This window comes from Pyrus communis, chromosome 10 (genome assembly GCF_041283825.1).
Source record: "Pyrus communis isolate YQ-2024b chromosome 10, ASM4128382v1, whole genome shotgun sequence".
Lineage (NCBI taxonomy): Eukaryota > Viridiplantae > Streptophyta > Magnoliopsida > Rosales > Rosaceae > Pyrus > Pyrus communis.
This window is the reverse complement of record NC_142574.1, coordinates 5,009,441-5,023,604: the sequence shown is the minus strand read 5'-3', so window position 1 is coordinate 5,023,604 and position 14,164 is coordinate 5,009,441. Positions and strand designations below refer to the sequence as shown.

General features: G+C 36.9%; 1 protein-coding gene and 1 pseudogene across 1 annotated transcript; one reads left to right on the top strand and one right to left on the bottom strand.

Moving 5' to 3' along the window:
* Window positions 1–2,456: 2,456 nt before the first annotated feature.
* On the bottom strand, window positions 2,457–10,032 carry LOC148693404 (uncharacterized; annotated as a pseudogene).
* Window positions 10,033–10,948: 916 nt separating this feature from the next.
* On the top strand, window positions 10,949–11,435 carry LOC137729507 (auxin-induced protein 15A-like). The gene has a single exon (XM_068468471.2). The coding sequence runs from the start codon at window positions 10,997–10,999 to the stop codon at window positions 11,348–11,350; it is 354 nt and encodes a 117-aa protein (XP_068324572.2). The 5' UTR covers window positions 10,949–10,996; the 3' UTR covers window positions 11,351–11,435.
* The last annotated feature ends 2,729 nt before the right edge of the window (window positions 11,436–14,164 follow it).

The following is a 14,164-nucleotide window of genomic DNA, read 5'->3' as shown; positions in this document are numbered from 1 at the left end:
TCTTATCATATGTATCTATATATAGATAAATTGGTACATGCCAAAAGCCATCTTTTATCTGAAATAATTGGTGATAAGGCACCAGCTTGAACCCAATGAAGAGAGACAATAGTTCATTCAAAATCACATTGACAGTCATCTTATTCTGCAGGTTACCAATTCAACATGCATTTGTTCATGAAGTACTCTTTCATAGCTCCAAGTTTTCTATACCACTTGCTATCTTTGCTTCTTTTGTTTCATGTCCAAACTGATAAGACGATCGATGTGTCGGAAAATCTCTAGCAGTTGGCATGACTGGTCTTCGAGACATTAGCATTTGAAGGTTCACATGGCACCATCTCCCAGTTCATCACCAAGACTCCTTGGTAGTGATTGAGACTTCGCATCTCTGTTGAATCACAGACACCCGAAAATTAAATATGAAATTTGAAACAACTGATTTTGCTTCACATATTTTTCCTAATTGCTTGATGACATTTGTAAGGCAAAACTGTTGAATTTATGGCCAAATTACATTGGGCCTTAAGTTAAACTCACTAGCCCATTAAGTGGGCCTTTTATTTAGCCCATTTGAAAAGCCACGGGTGTGGCTAGGGTTTTAATTGGCAGCAGTAGCTACCTTTGTTTTTGAGCAGCAGAGAAGAAAAAGAAAAGGTTGTGCCGCAGCCCCACTTTGAAGAGAAGAAGAAGGTGCTCTTCTCTTTGGTTAGTTCTCACTCCATCAAAGTTGTATTTGTTGTATTAACTTTGAGTTTTGTATAAAGAGGAAATTATTCATTATATTTCCTTCTCTATTTATTTCTTTGGTGAGTGCGAACTTTTGGTTTTGGGTTGTGAGATTGTCAACACTTTATAAACTCCTATTTGGTTAATAGTGGATTATTGGGTGAGCTCCTACTGCTCCGAGGACGTACTCCAGTTACATTGGCTGTTGAGAAACCTCGTTAAAATATTGGTGTCTTTTATATTTTGTTCTTGCCTTTCATTTGATATATTTCCTGTGGGTTAGCTTCAGTTGGTTTTAATTGGTTTAGTGTTATCCTAGCACAAAAATTGGTATCAAAGCACTGGTTGCTCTTGGGTACCGTCTAGTTGCTAAAGATGTTAGATGGGCAAGATGAGAATCCTTTTGGAAGCAGCTCCGGGTTTGCAAGAACTACGGTGCAAAAATGCAAAGTTCGAAGTGGAAAAGTTTGATGGCACAAACAATTTTGGGATGTGGCAATGTGTGGTCAAGGATGTGTTAGCTCAACAAGATCTATTTGCCACTTTGGGAGATAAGCCGGAAGCTATGTCGAAGTCGGAATGGGAGAAATTAAATTTGTGGGCTTGCTCCACAATTCGGTTGTGCCTTGCAAAAACTCAGAAATATTTTGTGATGCGGGAGACATTGGCAAATGTGTTGTGGCAAAAATTAGAAGACAAGTACATGACGAAGAGTGCGGAGAACCGGCCTACCACTTCCAATACAAAGAAGGTACAAAAATGATTAGACACCTTGATACTTTTAATAAGTTGATTGCCACTATTATGCATGGTAAGGGAACTGTGAAATTTAGATGAGGATATTAAGGATGAAGATAAGGCCTTAATATTGTTGAATTCCTTGTCGGACTCTTATGAGCATTTTGTTACCACTATTATGCATGGTAAGGAAACTGTGAAGATAAGGCCTTAATATACCTTCGAAGACTTTGCCTAAGAAAGGGAAGCATGCTTTGGTCAGGCAGAAAGTGAAGAGGCCTAAGGTGGAAAGATCTTTTCTTTCCTTATGGCCGGTTTCAGAAATCGGGCAGAGAGTCAAAAAGAGAGTAGAAAAGAAAAAGGGAAGAACTTAAAAGAGTGAAACTTAAAATGCAAACTATACCTCCAGAGCTGCAAGAATGGAATCTTGCAGATCCTTGGCCTTTTGATACATCTCAGACCCAAAGGGATCCTCCCTTCAAACAATGGTAGACTTCTTGGTTGCTTAAGCCCCTAAATTCGAGGAAGATGAAGTTATTAGCTCTTAGGCACAAAATGCAAGTAAGAATGAAAGGTTGAAACAAAATTCACTTACTGGAGGCTTTATATTTCTTCCTACCCACGCCTGCCTCAGCTACTGAAGTAAAAGACTTAGAGGTTTTGGAAGTCTGTGCCCTCGTCCTTTTCTTTGTTAGAACCGGCCGCTCTTCGGGCTCAGACTCAAAAGTCACTACTACTATTGCCTGAGTTCGACGCATTGCCCGATGCTCCGCTACAGGTTCTGCCTCACCCTCAGAGTCTCCAAGTAACTCAAAGACATCCCCACCTGCTCCAGCACCTTGTCTTTCTCCTTCAATCACTGCTTCTTGAAGCACAAAGGCATCCCCAGCTTCTTCATCTTGCCCGACATCCACCTATGCAGGGTTGCCTTAGGTTGCAAGTACAAAGAAACCAAGGAAATGATTAGAGATGACAGATTCATACAAATTTCAAGTTAAAGGAGAAAAAATTCCTATCAGAAGGAGTTGATTCTTCTGATGAATCATTTCCTTCCAATCTTCAAGCTCAATTCGCTTTGGATGGGACTTGATGGATAGTTGCTTAAATAGGCGGTCATAAGCTTCGTGCCGGTCTCCTCCATATTTCTTAGTCCACCTTGCTTCCCACCAAGAAGCGAAGTTTGAAGTACATTTGAAATTAAGAGCCATAGGTTTTCTGGCAACCTTGCTCATGACCTCAAAACTCCTTCAGGTAGCTAGGAATATAACTTCGGGTGGAGAACGGAGACGGTATGAAGTACTATAGTGAACTGAATCAAAAAATGGTACAGGGATAGCTTGTCTAAACCCCAACTGCCTAGCACAGAAGTTGGTGTGGTAAACCTCCAGCCCGCGCTCATAGCGGTCGCTCCTCACCCCCTAAGCCAGGTCCTTTGGTTGAATACAGTTGATAAACCTCTCTCTGCATAAGGGATTGGCGTCTTCTCCAAAGGTGTCTTGACAAGCATGGTTAGAAAACCAAGGATACCTCATAAGAACTGACCCGAGTCCTACAGACTTTAAAGAAATAGAGACAAGCAAATATAGAGTGATTGGTTGGAGAACCTTCAGATAGAATTCTGGCAGAAGCAACACCCTCAGGGAATTCAAGGTTGGGAGCCCGAAGCTCAGGGAAATACCATTGAAGCGAAAGTTGAATCATCCAGGTTGGACCATTTAGGTTGGTTTCAAATGGTTCACCCTTGGTAATCTCATATAAAAGATGATAGAGATATGCGAGGAGGAAGGGGCCCATTGCCACATCATCAAAGTTGTGCAGAGCTTCCACTAGAGGGATCCATTCAACTTTCACTCATTTAGACTTGTTTGGGAAGACATGTTTATTGAGCCAGTACAAGAGAAAGCACATGTGTTCTTCGTCTTTGTTGGCATTGGAGGAAGAGGTGCCAAATTCCTTCTTAGCAAACGGGATAAAACCCGTGAAAGAAGTTTCGTAACTCTTAAAAGTCGCAAAGTTATACTCCAATTGAATTATAGGACCAAAGTTGTCCGAGCTCTCAGCGGTCGGGCGAGAGGAATGAGCCCAATCGTGAGTAATGTCCATGAATCTACCTGAGGGCCTTAGCTTGAAGACTTGGGCCATGTCGAGGATGGTCGGGGACATTGGACCCATCCTGAAGTCAAAGGTGTTGGTGCCTGAGTTCTAGAAAAGGAGTGCAGTTATCAATAGCTCAAGCTTGGCAATAATAGTAGTCTTTGAGAGCATTATTAGCTCATAGATACCATTGTTCATCTACTTTTTCTTGAAAGTTGGCTCGAGCTCTTTTATCCACTGTGTCCATCCTTCATCATTCATCAAAGGGAACCCACGACGATGGTTCGACCATTTGGATGAAGAGATGCCCAACTCGGCCAAGAATGGGTTCAGGGTGAACCATTTCTCCTTAGGCAGGTTGTTTTCAACAGCTACATGGACTAGAGAAGTCTATATAGGTCCCAAGGAGTGCACTCCTCCCTCCTCGAAGAAAAGTTCAGTATGCAGGCCTGCCCGATGGCGATGAAGGCCATTGAGCAAGCGGTGCATGGTGGAAATCCCCTCACCAGTCTCGCATGGAGATGGAGTTTAAGCAACTTTAGGTGCCATTGGGTGATTCTGAGGAGAAGATGGGAAGAATATCAGAATTGAGGGGTAAGAACTAAAGAACAAGAGAAGTTTCTGAAAACTCAGAGAATTATGGGAAGTTCTGGGGATTTGAAGATTAGAAATGGCTAAGGTATTTTGCTGAGGAGTTTATGTAAAGGTTATATAGTAAGTGGTTGTTAACGATGGAGTTCGTGGGTTAGTGCAAAGGTTACGGCTGCTTTAAATGGTGCAAGTCCCGAGTAAGTGCATGCGACGGCTATTTAATCAATATTAATGTCTTGGGTTGCAGACTTAATAATGATTAAAGGGGGCACTGTTTGGGTTAATATTTGAACATTGGACTTAGATGAAGAAAAGCCCAAGAATACCTAATTCAAGCAGACTTGCCTGAAGCCCAGGAGCAAAATAGAGGCTTCTCAGCCAAGATAAAAGCCACATGCTTACCATTAAAGTGACAAGTAATGGAGATGAACCTACTACCAGCCAAAGAATACTTTCTAGTGGTATTCCAAGTAAAAATACTGATGACTCACTACCCTTCATATGCTTTCAGGCAATAGCAAAGTCACAGCAATCGGGCTAATTGGCCTATAAAAGGAAGAAGATGCCCTAGAGACAAGGACACTCAACCAATCAAATAAACAAACATACAAACTCTGCTCTTAAGCCAGATTTGCATCCAAAAGCTGTAATTAGCCCAGATCTCAAATTTTTTAGCAACAAGTTATCTCTTGTTTAGATCTCCTTAGAAAGCCGATTTTTCCTTAGTTTAAAAGCTCTGCTACCTCCCTCAGTGGCGTAGTATTGATTCCGTCGTATAAAATTGTTTACCATCCATCCCTTTTTAGCATATAAACCCCTGTTAACTCAAAGACAAGTGGCTGCAAGAGGTTCAACCTTGACAGACAAGGTGAAATCTTGCTCGACTTCCTTGTGTTTGTACTTACATTTGTAGATCTATTACTTAATGCATTCTCCAGTATGTATTTAAGTTATTTCCATCGGTTTTCCTACTTCGAGAATGCCATTTGTAGTTGGATCTAGTTAGTTTAATGGATAGGTCATCATTAAAACCAACCAAGAACCAAGTAGATGGCTTAAAGCACTTTGAACTCCCTTCATACGAACATACAAGACTATGAACTAAAATTCCTTGGTCACAAGGTAAGAAAAAGAACTTAATGTGGACTTAACCCATCCACGACAATCATTTGATAACAAGAAGTCCGAATAACTTAGGGCACAAGTAATCGACTAAAAACACTCTTGTTCTACATCTATTATACTGAGATAACAGTGGCACGCCTAGCACTTAGTTAGTTTTGATTGCAAGCCTCAAGGCCTACACCTAAGGCGCTACAAAGGCACCTTTCAGAACTAACTCTGTCCTCTTCTTGTAGCACATCGACAAGCAAGAGCCCGACTATACATCTAAAGTACCAATCCCTTGGGGAACTGTGCAGAGGTTCGAGGATCCCTCTCCAGAGAAATCTTCACCACAAATAGTAAGTTTGATATATTGTTGGTCTATTCTCTCGCAATATTTGCTTTTGAGACTAGTGATTGTCTAACGTATTTCGAAATTAGTCTTCATGGTTTTTCCTCTCTTTCCCTATTTCATTGATTACGCATTTTTGTAGTTTCATCACGTTAGCACGTCTTCAAATTCATCATATAAGGCAACATTTCTTCACTTGTATTTTTTGAATGAGAAAATGCACACCAAAATGGGATGGAAATTCGACTTATTATTTGAGGGAAAAATCAAATAAAAATAAAGAGAGAGAAATAATATGCATAATTCATTTCTATGCAACTTTACTCTTTCCATTCTTTGGGGCATATTGAGCTGTATTTTCTTTGTAAAGAGAAAGATTTGCATGTCATTGTTTTATCGTCACATGATGTTTATACATATATTATTATTATTATAATATATGTGTTACTTTTTCTTTACATATTTTTATAGAGTATATTGTAGCAATAGTCCCTTAATTTTAACTCAATTGGAGCAATAGTCCATCAACTAAAAATTCATTATCGTTGGTCTCTCAACTCATCAAAATGTGCAGCTAGGGTCCCTCAACTTAAAATCTATTACCATTAGTCCCTTACCTTTAATCCAATTGGAGAAATTGTTTGTCAACTTTAACCCAATTGAATCAATGGTTCCTCAACTTTAACCCAATTGTAGCAATGGTCCTTCCAACATAACTCATTTTGACAAAATTTTTATGAAGGTCACGAAAAGGATCATAGCTACACATTTTGATGAGTTGAGGGACCCCAATTGTAGCAATGGTCATTCCAATATAACTTATTTTGACAAAATTCTAGCGAAGTTGATAAAAATGATTATAGCTACACATTTGGATGAGTTGAGGAACCAATGGTAATGGATTTTTAGTTGAGTGATAATTGCTTCAATTTAATTAAAATTGAAGGACCATTGCTACAATTTATTTTATTTTTATGATGTTGATAGGCCACCGGTGAAACCGTACAAGTTTATTCTTCTTTGTAAAGCCATACGTGATTGGACGCTCTGCCCTCCTGTTTGGATGCCCTTCCCATCCCCTCCTATTTGTGTGGTCACTGTTAAGTCACGTCAATATTTTATATTTCTATTACTTTTTGTCTTATTATCTCAATAAAAAAATCAATTTAAAATATTAACGTAATTTAACCGTGACCGTACAAAATAGAAAATTATGAAAAAGACATCCAAATAGGAGGATAGACAATCTACCTCTGACGTGATTGGGTAGCTAACCGTCACTCATGACCAACAATAAGCTGCAGAAATTAAGTTGCAGTTGCAGCTATTTGCCCTCGATATGGGCAATAGCTTCAAAGCCACATGTAGTGATGTCAGTAGTCTGGCAGCTGTCTCATCTGCATGCACATGCCTCTGCCATTTATGACTATTAAGATGATGATTGCTGATTTCCAACTCACATATACACTACTTGCCCCATATCTCTACCACCAATCTTCCATATTTCAGATTTTTATTTGCTGGATAACAACATCACCGCATGCATTATATATAGAGCTTGGATCTATCTTCATGATTTCTTGTATCAATGTAAAACAATTGCATAAACACTGGATTTCATCCTCCGTACGTTCTTAAAAAAAAAAAAACTAAAAAGCAAAGGTTGATTTTGGTTCCGGTCCCTTATCAATTTAATTGTTAGATTGAAATTTTGTTTGTTTAAATATTTTGATTGAGGTCTTTAGCATCAGTTCAGATATTTAACTCATGCATTTAATGTCCTTCAAATTATGAAATTTAATCAAATTTAAATAATATTTTTAAAATATAATAAATACTTAAAAATCAATAATAGAGTAATATTGTTATTCACAAAATTATAGCAAAAAAATAATGTACCCACCTAATTATTAACATATTTTAAAAAATAACTACTGATATATTTTAAAACATAAAATAAATACATATAATTAGCATGGGTACATTAGCAAAATTAAAAATGGGTACAAATACAAATAAAAGTTTAAAATATATGGGCACAAAAAGAAATTAATATATGAATGCAAATTAAAACTGGAAATAAAATTGGTACAAATTAAAAAATGATTGCAAATGAAAAATGGGTACAAACAAAAAAATAAAAATAAATGATAAAAAAATTTAGCCATAAATATAAATATATTAAATGTAACGTTTCTAACACTAAATGAATGTATTTAGAAATAAAAATATATATTTTATTATTGAAATAATTAATAGCGTTTATTAAAACCTAAGGACCTTAATAAAAAATTGAAAAGGAATAAGGTTTTAATCAATGAAGTAGCAAAAAGAGGGATGTGAATCTAATTTCTCCAAAGCAAAACCTAAAAACTGAAACGATAAGCAAAACGATTATCAAACTATTTGTGATTTAGCATGTTTAAACTATGAAAGGTCACTTAATCATGAATAGGGATGGCAACGGGGCGGATTGGATTCGAGTGTGCTATCCCCATACCCGAACCCGAACCCGTAGAATTCCCGAACGGATTTTCCCCATAACCGAATCCATCAGGTGATGGATTTTTTTATCAGGGAACGGTTTTCCCAATTATGATATTTATATATTTATTTATATTATTCACTAAACGAAGAATAATAAATAAATTTCTATAATTAATACAATTGATACAATGCATCTAATAAGTAATATTAAAAATTTATATTACTAAGAAAACATTTACACTCTTGAAAATTATAAGCATATAATTCCTATTATTAATGATATAAAAGTAAATAATTAATTTCATATTTAATAATGCAAGATTATTAACAACCCTTTCATATAATAAATATTTATATTTTTTTTATTCATAGATGAAATGGTTCAGCTTCGGGTCTGGGTTTGGGACGGATACCCTAATAACCATAACCGAACCCGAAACCGAAAAATTTACCCGACGGTTACCCATAATCGTAAAATACCCGAAATTTTATGCCCAAAACCGAACCATTCAGATCAATTGCTTGCAGGGATTGGATTTGACGGGTTAAATTGCCATCCCTAATCATGAACACTACAAAAACCGTACATTGAAAAATAAAAATAATTTTGTAGTTGGTTTTTTTTTTTTTTTAAGAGAAACAATAGCATTTTATTGAGGAATCATAATTCAAACAACATCAGAAAGTCCTCCACAATCGAGTCTAGAGGCTCCTCGTACCAACAAAAATCAATAGAAGAAGAAACAGCCAACTTGGCCATACCATGTGCTGCAACATTAGCAATGCAACGAACATAACAAACATGTGAGTCCACAAAGGCCCGCAAAAGGGCATGTATATCATCCACCAGAAGATCCATAAGTGAAGACCCCTGGACGCAGTTACCAATAACTTGAACCACTTGCAATGAATCACTCTCCATAATAATTCAAGCCAAATTCCGATCCACAACCCAACGAACACCCTCGTGAACAGCCAGCAATTCCACCATAGTAGGGTTTGATGTAGGAGATATTTTACGAACAAAACCTCCAGCATAACTACCAGCTTCGTCGCGAAATACCAAACCAAACCTCCAGCATAGCTACCAGCTTCATCGCGAAATACCGCACCTACACCTCCCATATTGGATCCAATAAGAAAAGAACCATCAACGTTGACTTTCACCCACCCAGCTGAGGGGAGGCGCTCCAACGTGACGGTGCTTGAAGGAGGCAGGAAGTGGAACCAGGTTTGGCTTTCACAAACTCAGCCAGCTACAACTTAGCAAGATGAGAGACCAAAGACGGATTATTTACTTTGTTCACCCAAAACAGCAAGTTCCTAGCACGCCAGATTCCTTGAAGAGTCATGAACAACAAATCCACTTGGCTTTTGGATAAATGGTCCACACATAGTGATAGCCAATCACACATTGAACCTTGACCTGAGAGCCTTAAACCCATTCTCAATTGAGAGGAAGCATATACTGCACGAGCGAATGGACAATCATTGAACACATGTAGTGCCGACTCCGAAGATGAACTACAAAGCAGACATATGTTGTCCACAACTACTCCCTTGGTTTCCAGATTAACATGAGTAGGCAAAATATCTCGGCAAGCCCTCCAACTACACATCTTTGCTTTACTCAGTATAGCCGCCCTCCATATAGTTTTCAACACCAAAGCGCTCCTCGAATTCGACTGTGAAGATGAAGCCTCAAAGCAACACTTAAAAGCAACTTTATAAGCACTCATTACAGAGAACAAACCTTTCACATCGTAATGCCATATTAACTTATCTGACGGAAGCTTGCAGCTCAACGGAGTAGCAAGAATCATTGCAGCCTCATCATGAGGAAATAAGTCAGTGACCAAGTTGATGTTCCAAGATGCCGTTTTCGCAACAATCAAATCAACCACATACTCCACTCCAACAACCGAAGAATAAGGCATGAGAGGTCGAAAAAGATGGGGACGATCAAGCCACCAATCATGCCATATCCTAATCGAGCTACCATTCCCCACCCATCAGCAGGACCCATTTTCCAAAATTGATCATGCTTCCAAAATGCCCTTCCAACACACTGACGAGGAAGATCCAAGTGACGCCTGCCAGAAAGTATTATGAGGAAAGTACTTGGCCTTTAACAACCAAGACGCCAAGGAATCTGGATTCTAAACCAACCGCCACCCTTGCTTGGCAAGGAGCGCAAGATTGAAGTCATACAACGACCGAAAGCCAAGACCACCCTCCTCCTTGGAACAACACATATTTTCCCATGACATCCAATGGATACAAACTCTCATATCATTTTCTTCATGTAATACCACGTAAAACATGTTTGCCATATCAAACTCATGTTACTGCTAGCTGTGAGTTTGATACTAACTTGATCAGTTTGTTACTCATACTTAGCGAATCATGTAATGCTTTGTATTCTCATTGAGCAATGAGTAACTTAAACTCAAAACTCAAAACTTCATAAAGAATTGAAATCGAGTTGTTGCGTAAACATGTCAAAAAATAAAGAGATTTACACGTGCCTATTAATTTGTAACTGTTAAATTGAATAATAAAAGAACGTTAATAGATATAAATAAACAAAAATTATAGAAATCTAAAAAAATTGTGGAATATCATTTCCCATAAAAAAATCACTCCTAAAACCAGATCGTATCTCTTCTTTCTATGGAGAAACCATCATCTGATCGTTGGACCCCATTCCAAATTGGGCCATATAATTGAACAAAAAAGTACAGTACAGAGCGAGGTACAAGTTGTCGATAAAAAATCAGGCTCCTCTGCTCTCTCTATATAAACACCCACAAATAAATCATTACATCAACACTATCAAGTCTCAAGGAAAAGCTCTCAAGTTCTTATTGTGTACAATTTCAGTTTGCTCTACTAAGTTAAATGGGCATTCGTGTAGCAGACATTGTTCTTCATCATGCTAAGCAAATTGTCCGAAGACATAAGAGGTCTCAACATTTCAAGTACCAATTCTTATATATACCACTTGCATCGACAATAACAGCAACAACAACGTTGGATGTTCCGAAAGGCTGTTTTGCGGTTTATGTCGGAGAGGAAGACGAGGAGAAGAAGCGGTTTGTGATTCCGGTTTCCTACTTGAACCACCCTTCATTCCAAGATTTGTTGAGTCAGGCTGCCGAAGAGTTTGGTTTTGATCATCAAGTGGGTGGCCTTAGAATTCCTTGCAGTGAAAGGCATTTTACGGACCTCACTTTCCGTTTAAATATTAGATAAGTTCTGAGACTACATAGGAAGTTAATTATTGCCTTAGTTCATAGTTCTGTAAATGGTTGAAGAATGCCATATGTACATTTAATAACTTTGCTCTTGTCACTCTTAATTCAGTAGTAGTTCTTAACTTGTTGCTTCAGACCATATACAAAAGTGGTGTACATGAGTTTTCCATAGTGTGAGTAAGATCAAACTATCACTTAAGGATATATATATATATATATGTCGACATATTAGTGTATGGACTGACGTTATTATTAGACTTAATATTGTTTAAACTAGTATTAAACATTATATGAAGGCAAACTAATGAACTCAAATTTGAAATAAGAGGCAGTTAGAGCCTCATGAAAGTGAATAGTGTTAGCGAGATTCTTTCATCTCCTCAAATCTATCCGCAATCTCCTAGATTACGTTAAATATATAAAGTTGTATATGACGAGTCTTGGTGTGCACTCCAAGCAATCCAATAGTAATTACTCTATTGTATACGTGTACTCTATCTAATCTGTAAATTGACAATTAATCACTACAAGAAAATATAATTTCACATGGTATCATCCTAGGTCTAGGTTCTTTCTCCTGAATAACCCTAGCCGATCCTCCTCCTTCACGCCAAAAAAAGTGGGTAGACTGGATCTAGAGTTTTAAGTGTGACAAAAAAGGATTAATGTTCATTGTTTTGGTAACAAATTGATGAATTTGCAAATCATTTTTTAATATTGTCTGCAGGATTTAACATGCTCTTATTAACATTGAGAAACTGAATGGCAATAACTTTAAGAGTTGGCAGCAGGGAATTGAAATCCATCTGGGATGTTAGAGTTCAATATTGCTTTCAATCAATCTCAGCCGTCTGCCTTAACTGAAGAAAGTACTGCTGCAGGAAGGGAGGTCTTCGTGAAATGGGAAAGAGCCAACCAAATTTTATTGTTGATCATGGAAATGCAATGGAAGCACATGTAAGAGTAGCATTCCGAGTTGTGATTTGGCAAAGCAATACATAACTAAGGGCTAGTTTGATATTGATGTGCTTTGAAAAAAAATTGTGTTGTGTTGTAAAATAAAGCAGCAAAATGTTTGGAAAATTATAATTGTAAGTGCTTTTAGAGAAAAATAAAATAAAATAAAAAAAATAATAAGTGCTTGGGTTTGGTAAATTTTTATGTAAAATAATTGGAACTTTGTAAAATGACTCAAAATGGTATAATTCTAGATGTGCTATTACTTTAATTGTTTGGCAAATAAAGGTCAATTATTAAATATACTTTAAAAATATATTATATCTTAATTTAAACTGATCTCTAATATTAAAATATTAGAATATTACAAACTTGGTAGCTAGGATTCATTAGCACAACACTACTATACACTTGAAATACCATCAATCAACTGATACACACTTAAAATATAAAAACAATCCAAAAGTTGTTTCAATAACAAAGTAGTCTAATTAGATGCATTCATCAAACTGAAAACTATGCAATTTCTTTATGCTTCTGTCTCATATGGTCGTTCAGCTTGATAATTATGGTATTCTTTATCAGTATCATTATCGCTTTCTTTAGAAAAGTCATTAGGGTCATCAAAATGACGGTCACGTTCAGAATGCCCTTGCATGTAGTTATGAAGAGTCATTGTAGTAATCAAATTTGGTTGAAATTTTCATATAAGAGAAGCTTACAAGAGGAAGGATGTGAGCTGGTAGAACACGACGTGGGAGACGAGAGAGATCGCTAAGAGAAGGGACGCCCCAAATTTCAAATTTGGTTCTTGCAAGACTGATAGCGTACAACAAAGAGAGAAAGGATGGCATGCATGATTGGAATTTTGAAAAATTCATTTCATGGGTACTATTCACCTGTGTTATGAGACCAAAAAAACTAGTTTTCTGAAGCCCCTTTTGCTGCTTTAGCTTTTTGGTTTTTTTTTTTTTTTCCATCTAAAATTGTAAAAAATGCTAAGGAGATTATCTTTTTAGACCATACTTTGTAACTAAATAATGTAGTGGTTGATGGTTGAAATTTTATTTTTAATGAATTAAAGAAAAAATTCAACCATCAATTGCCACACCTTGTGGTCTACAAATATGATAAAATAAAAAAAGAAATGGCCTTTCTATCATCACCCTTATTTTATACTATTTGTAAATATAGAGTTTGGCTGATAGTGATTTTTCTTTTTCGTTTTAATTTTCACATTTTATCTATCTGAGATACGAGAAAAACATACATGAGAAATGAAAGATGAAAGAAGGGTGATGGGAGATAAAAGAATACATAATTAAAGAAGAATTATGAAGAGAAATAAAATTTTGAATGTTTATACATCAAATCAAATATGAGTTCAAAAAAGGTTGTATTAAAATCACTTCCCATGATATATGCAGTTGCATGATTGGATATATAAATTCTGACAAGTGTATACAGAATGGAGCTTTAGAAAGGCATGATTTCATTAGATATAATATATACATCTATATGGTGTGGCGTCACTTGTGACCAATCTGCAGAAAGTAGTAGTTGCGGCTATTTCCATCGATATGGGCAATGACTTGAAACGCGCATGCAGTGTATATAACTGATTCTGCGTCTTTCTGATCTGTCATTGATGATTAATATCGTGAGTCCTGAGTCCTTACTGACTTCAATCCCACATCACTTGCAGTTTTTCTGATTTCTTTTTCTTACTTGGCATCAATCTTGAAGACAGATTGTCTACCCTCCTATTTGGATGCCTTTCTCATCTTTTTTTATTTGTGCGGTTATGGTTAAATTACGTCAACATTTTATATTCCTATTGATTTTTTTATAGAAA

Coding starts and splice junctions, on each gene's coding strand:
- LOC137729507 (XM_068468471.2), top strand. CDS start 10,997: ATGGGCATTCGTGTAGCAGACATTGTTCTTCATCATGCTAAGCAAATT.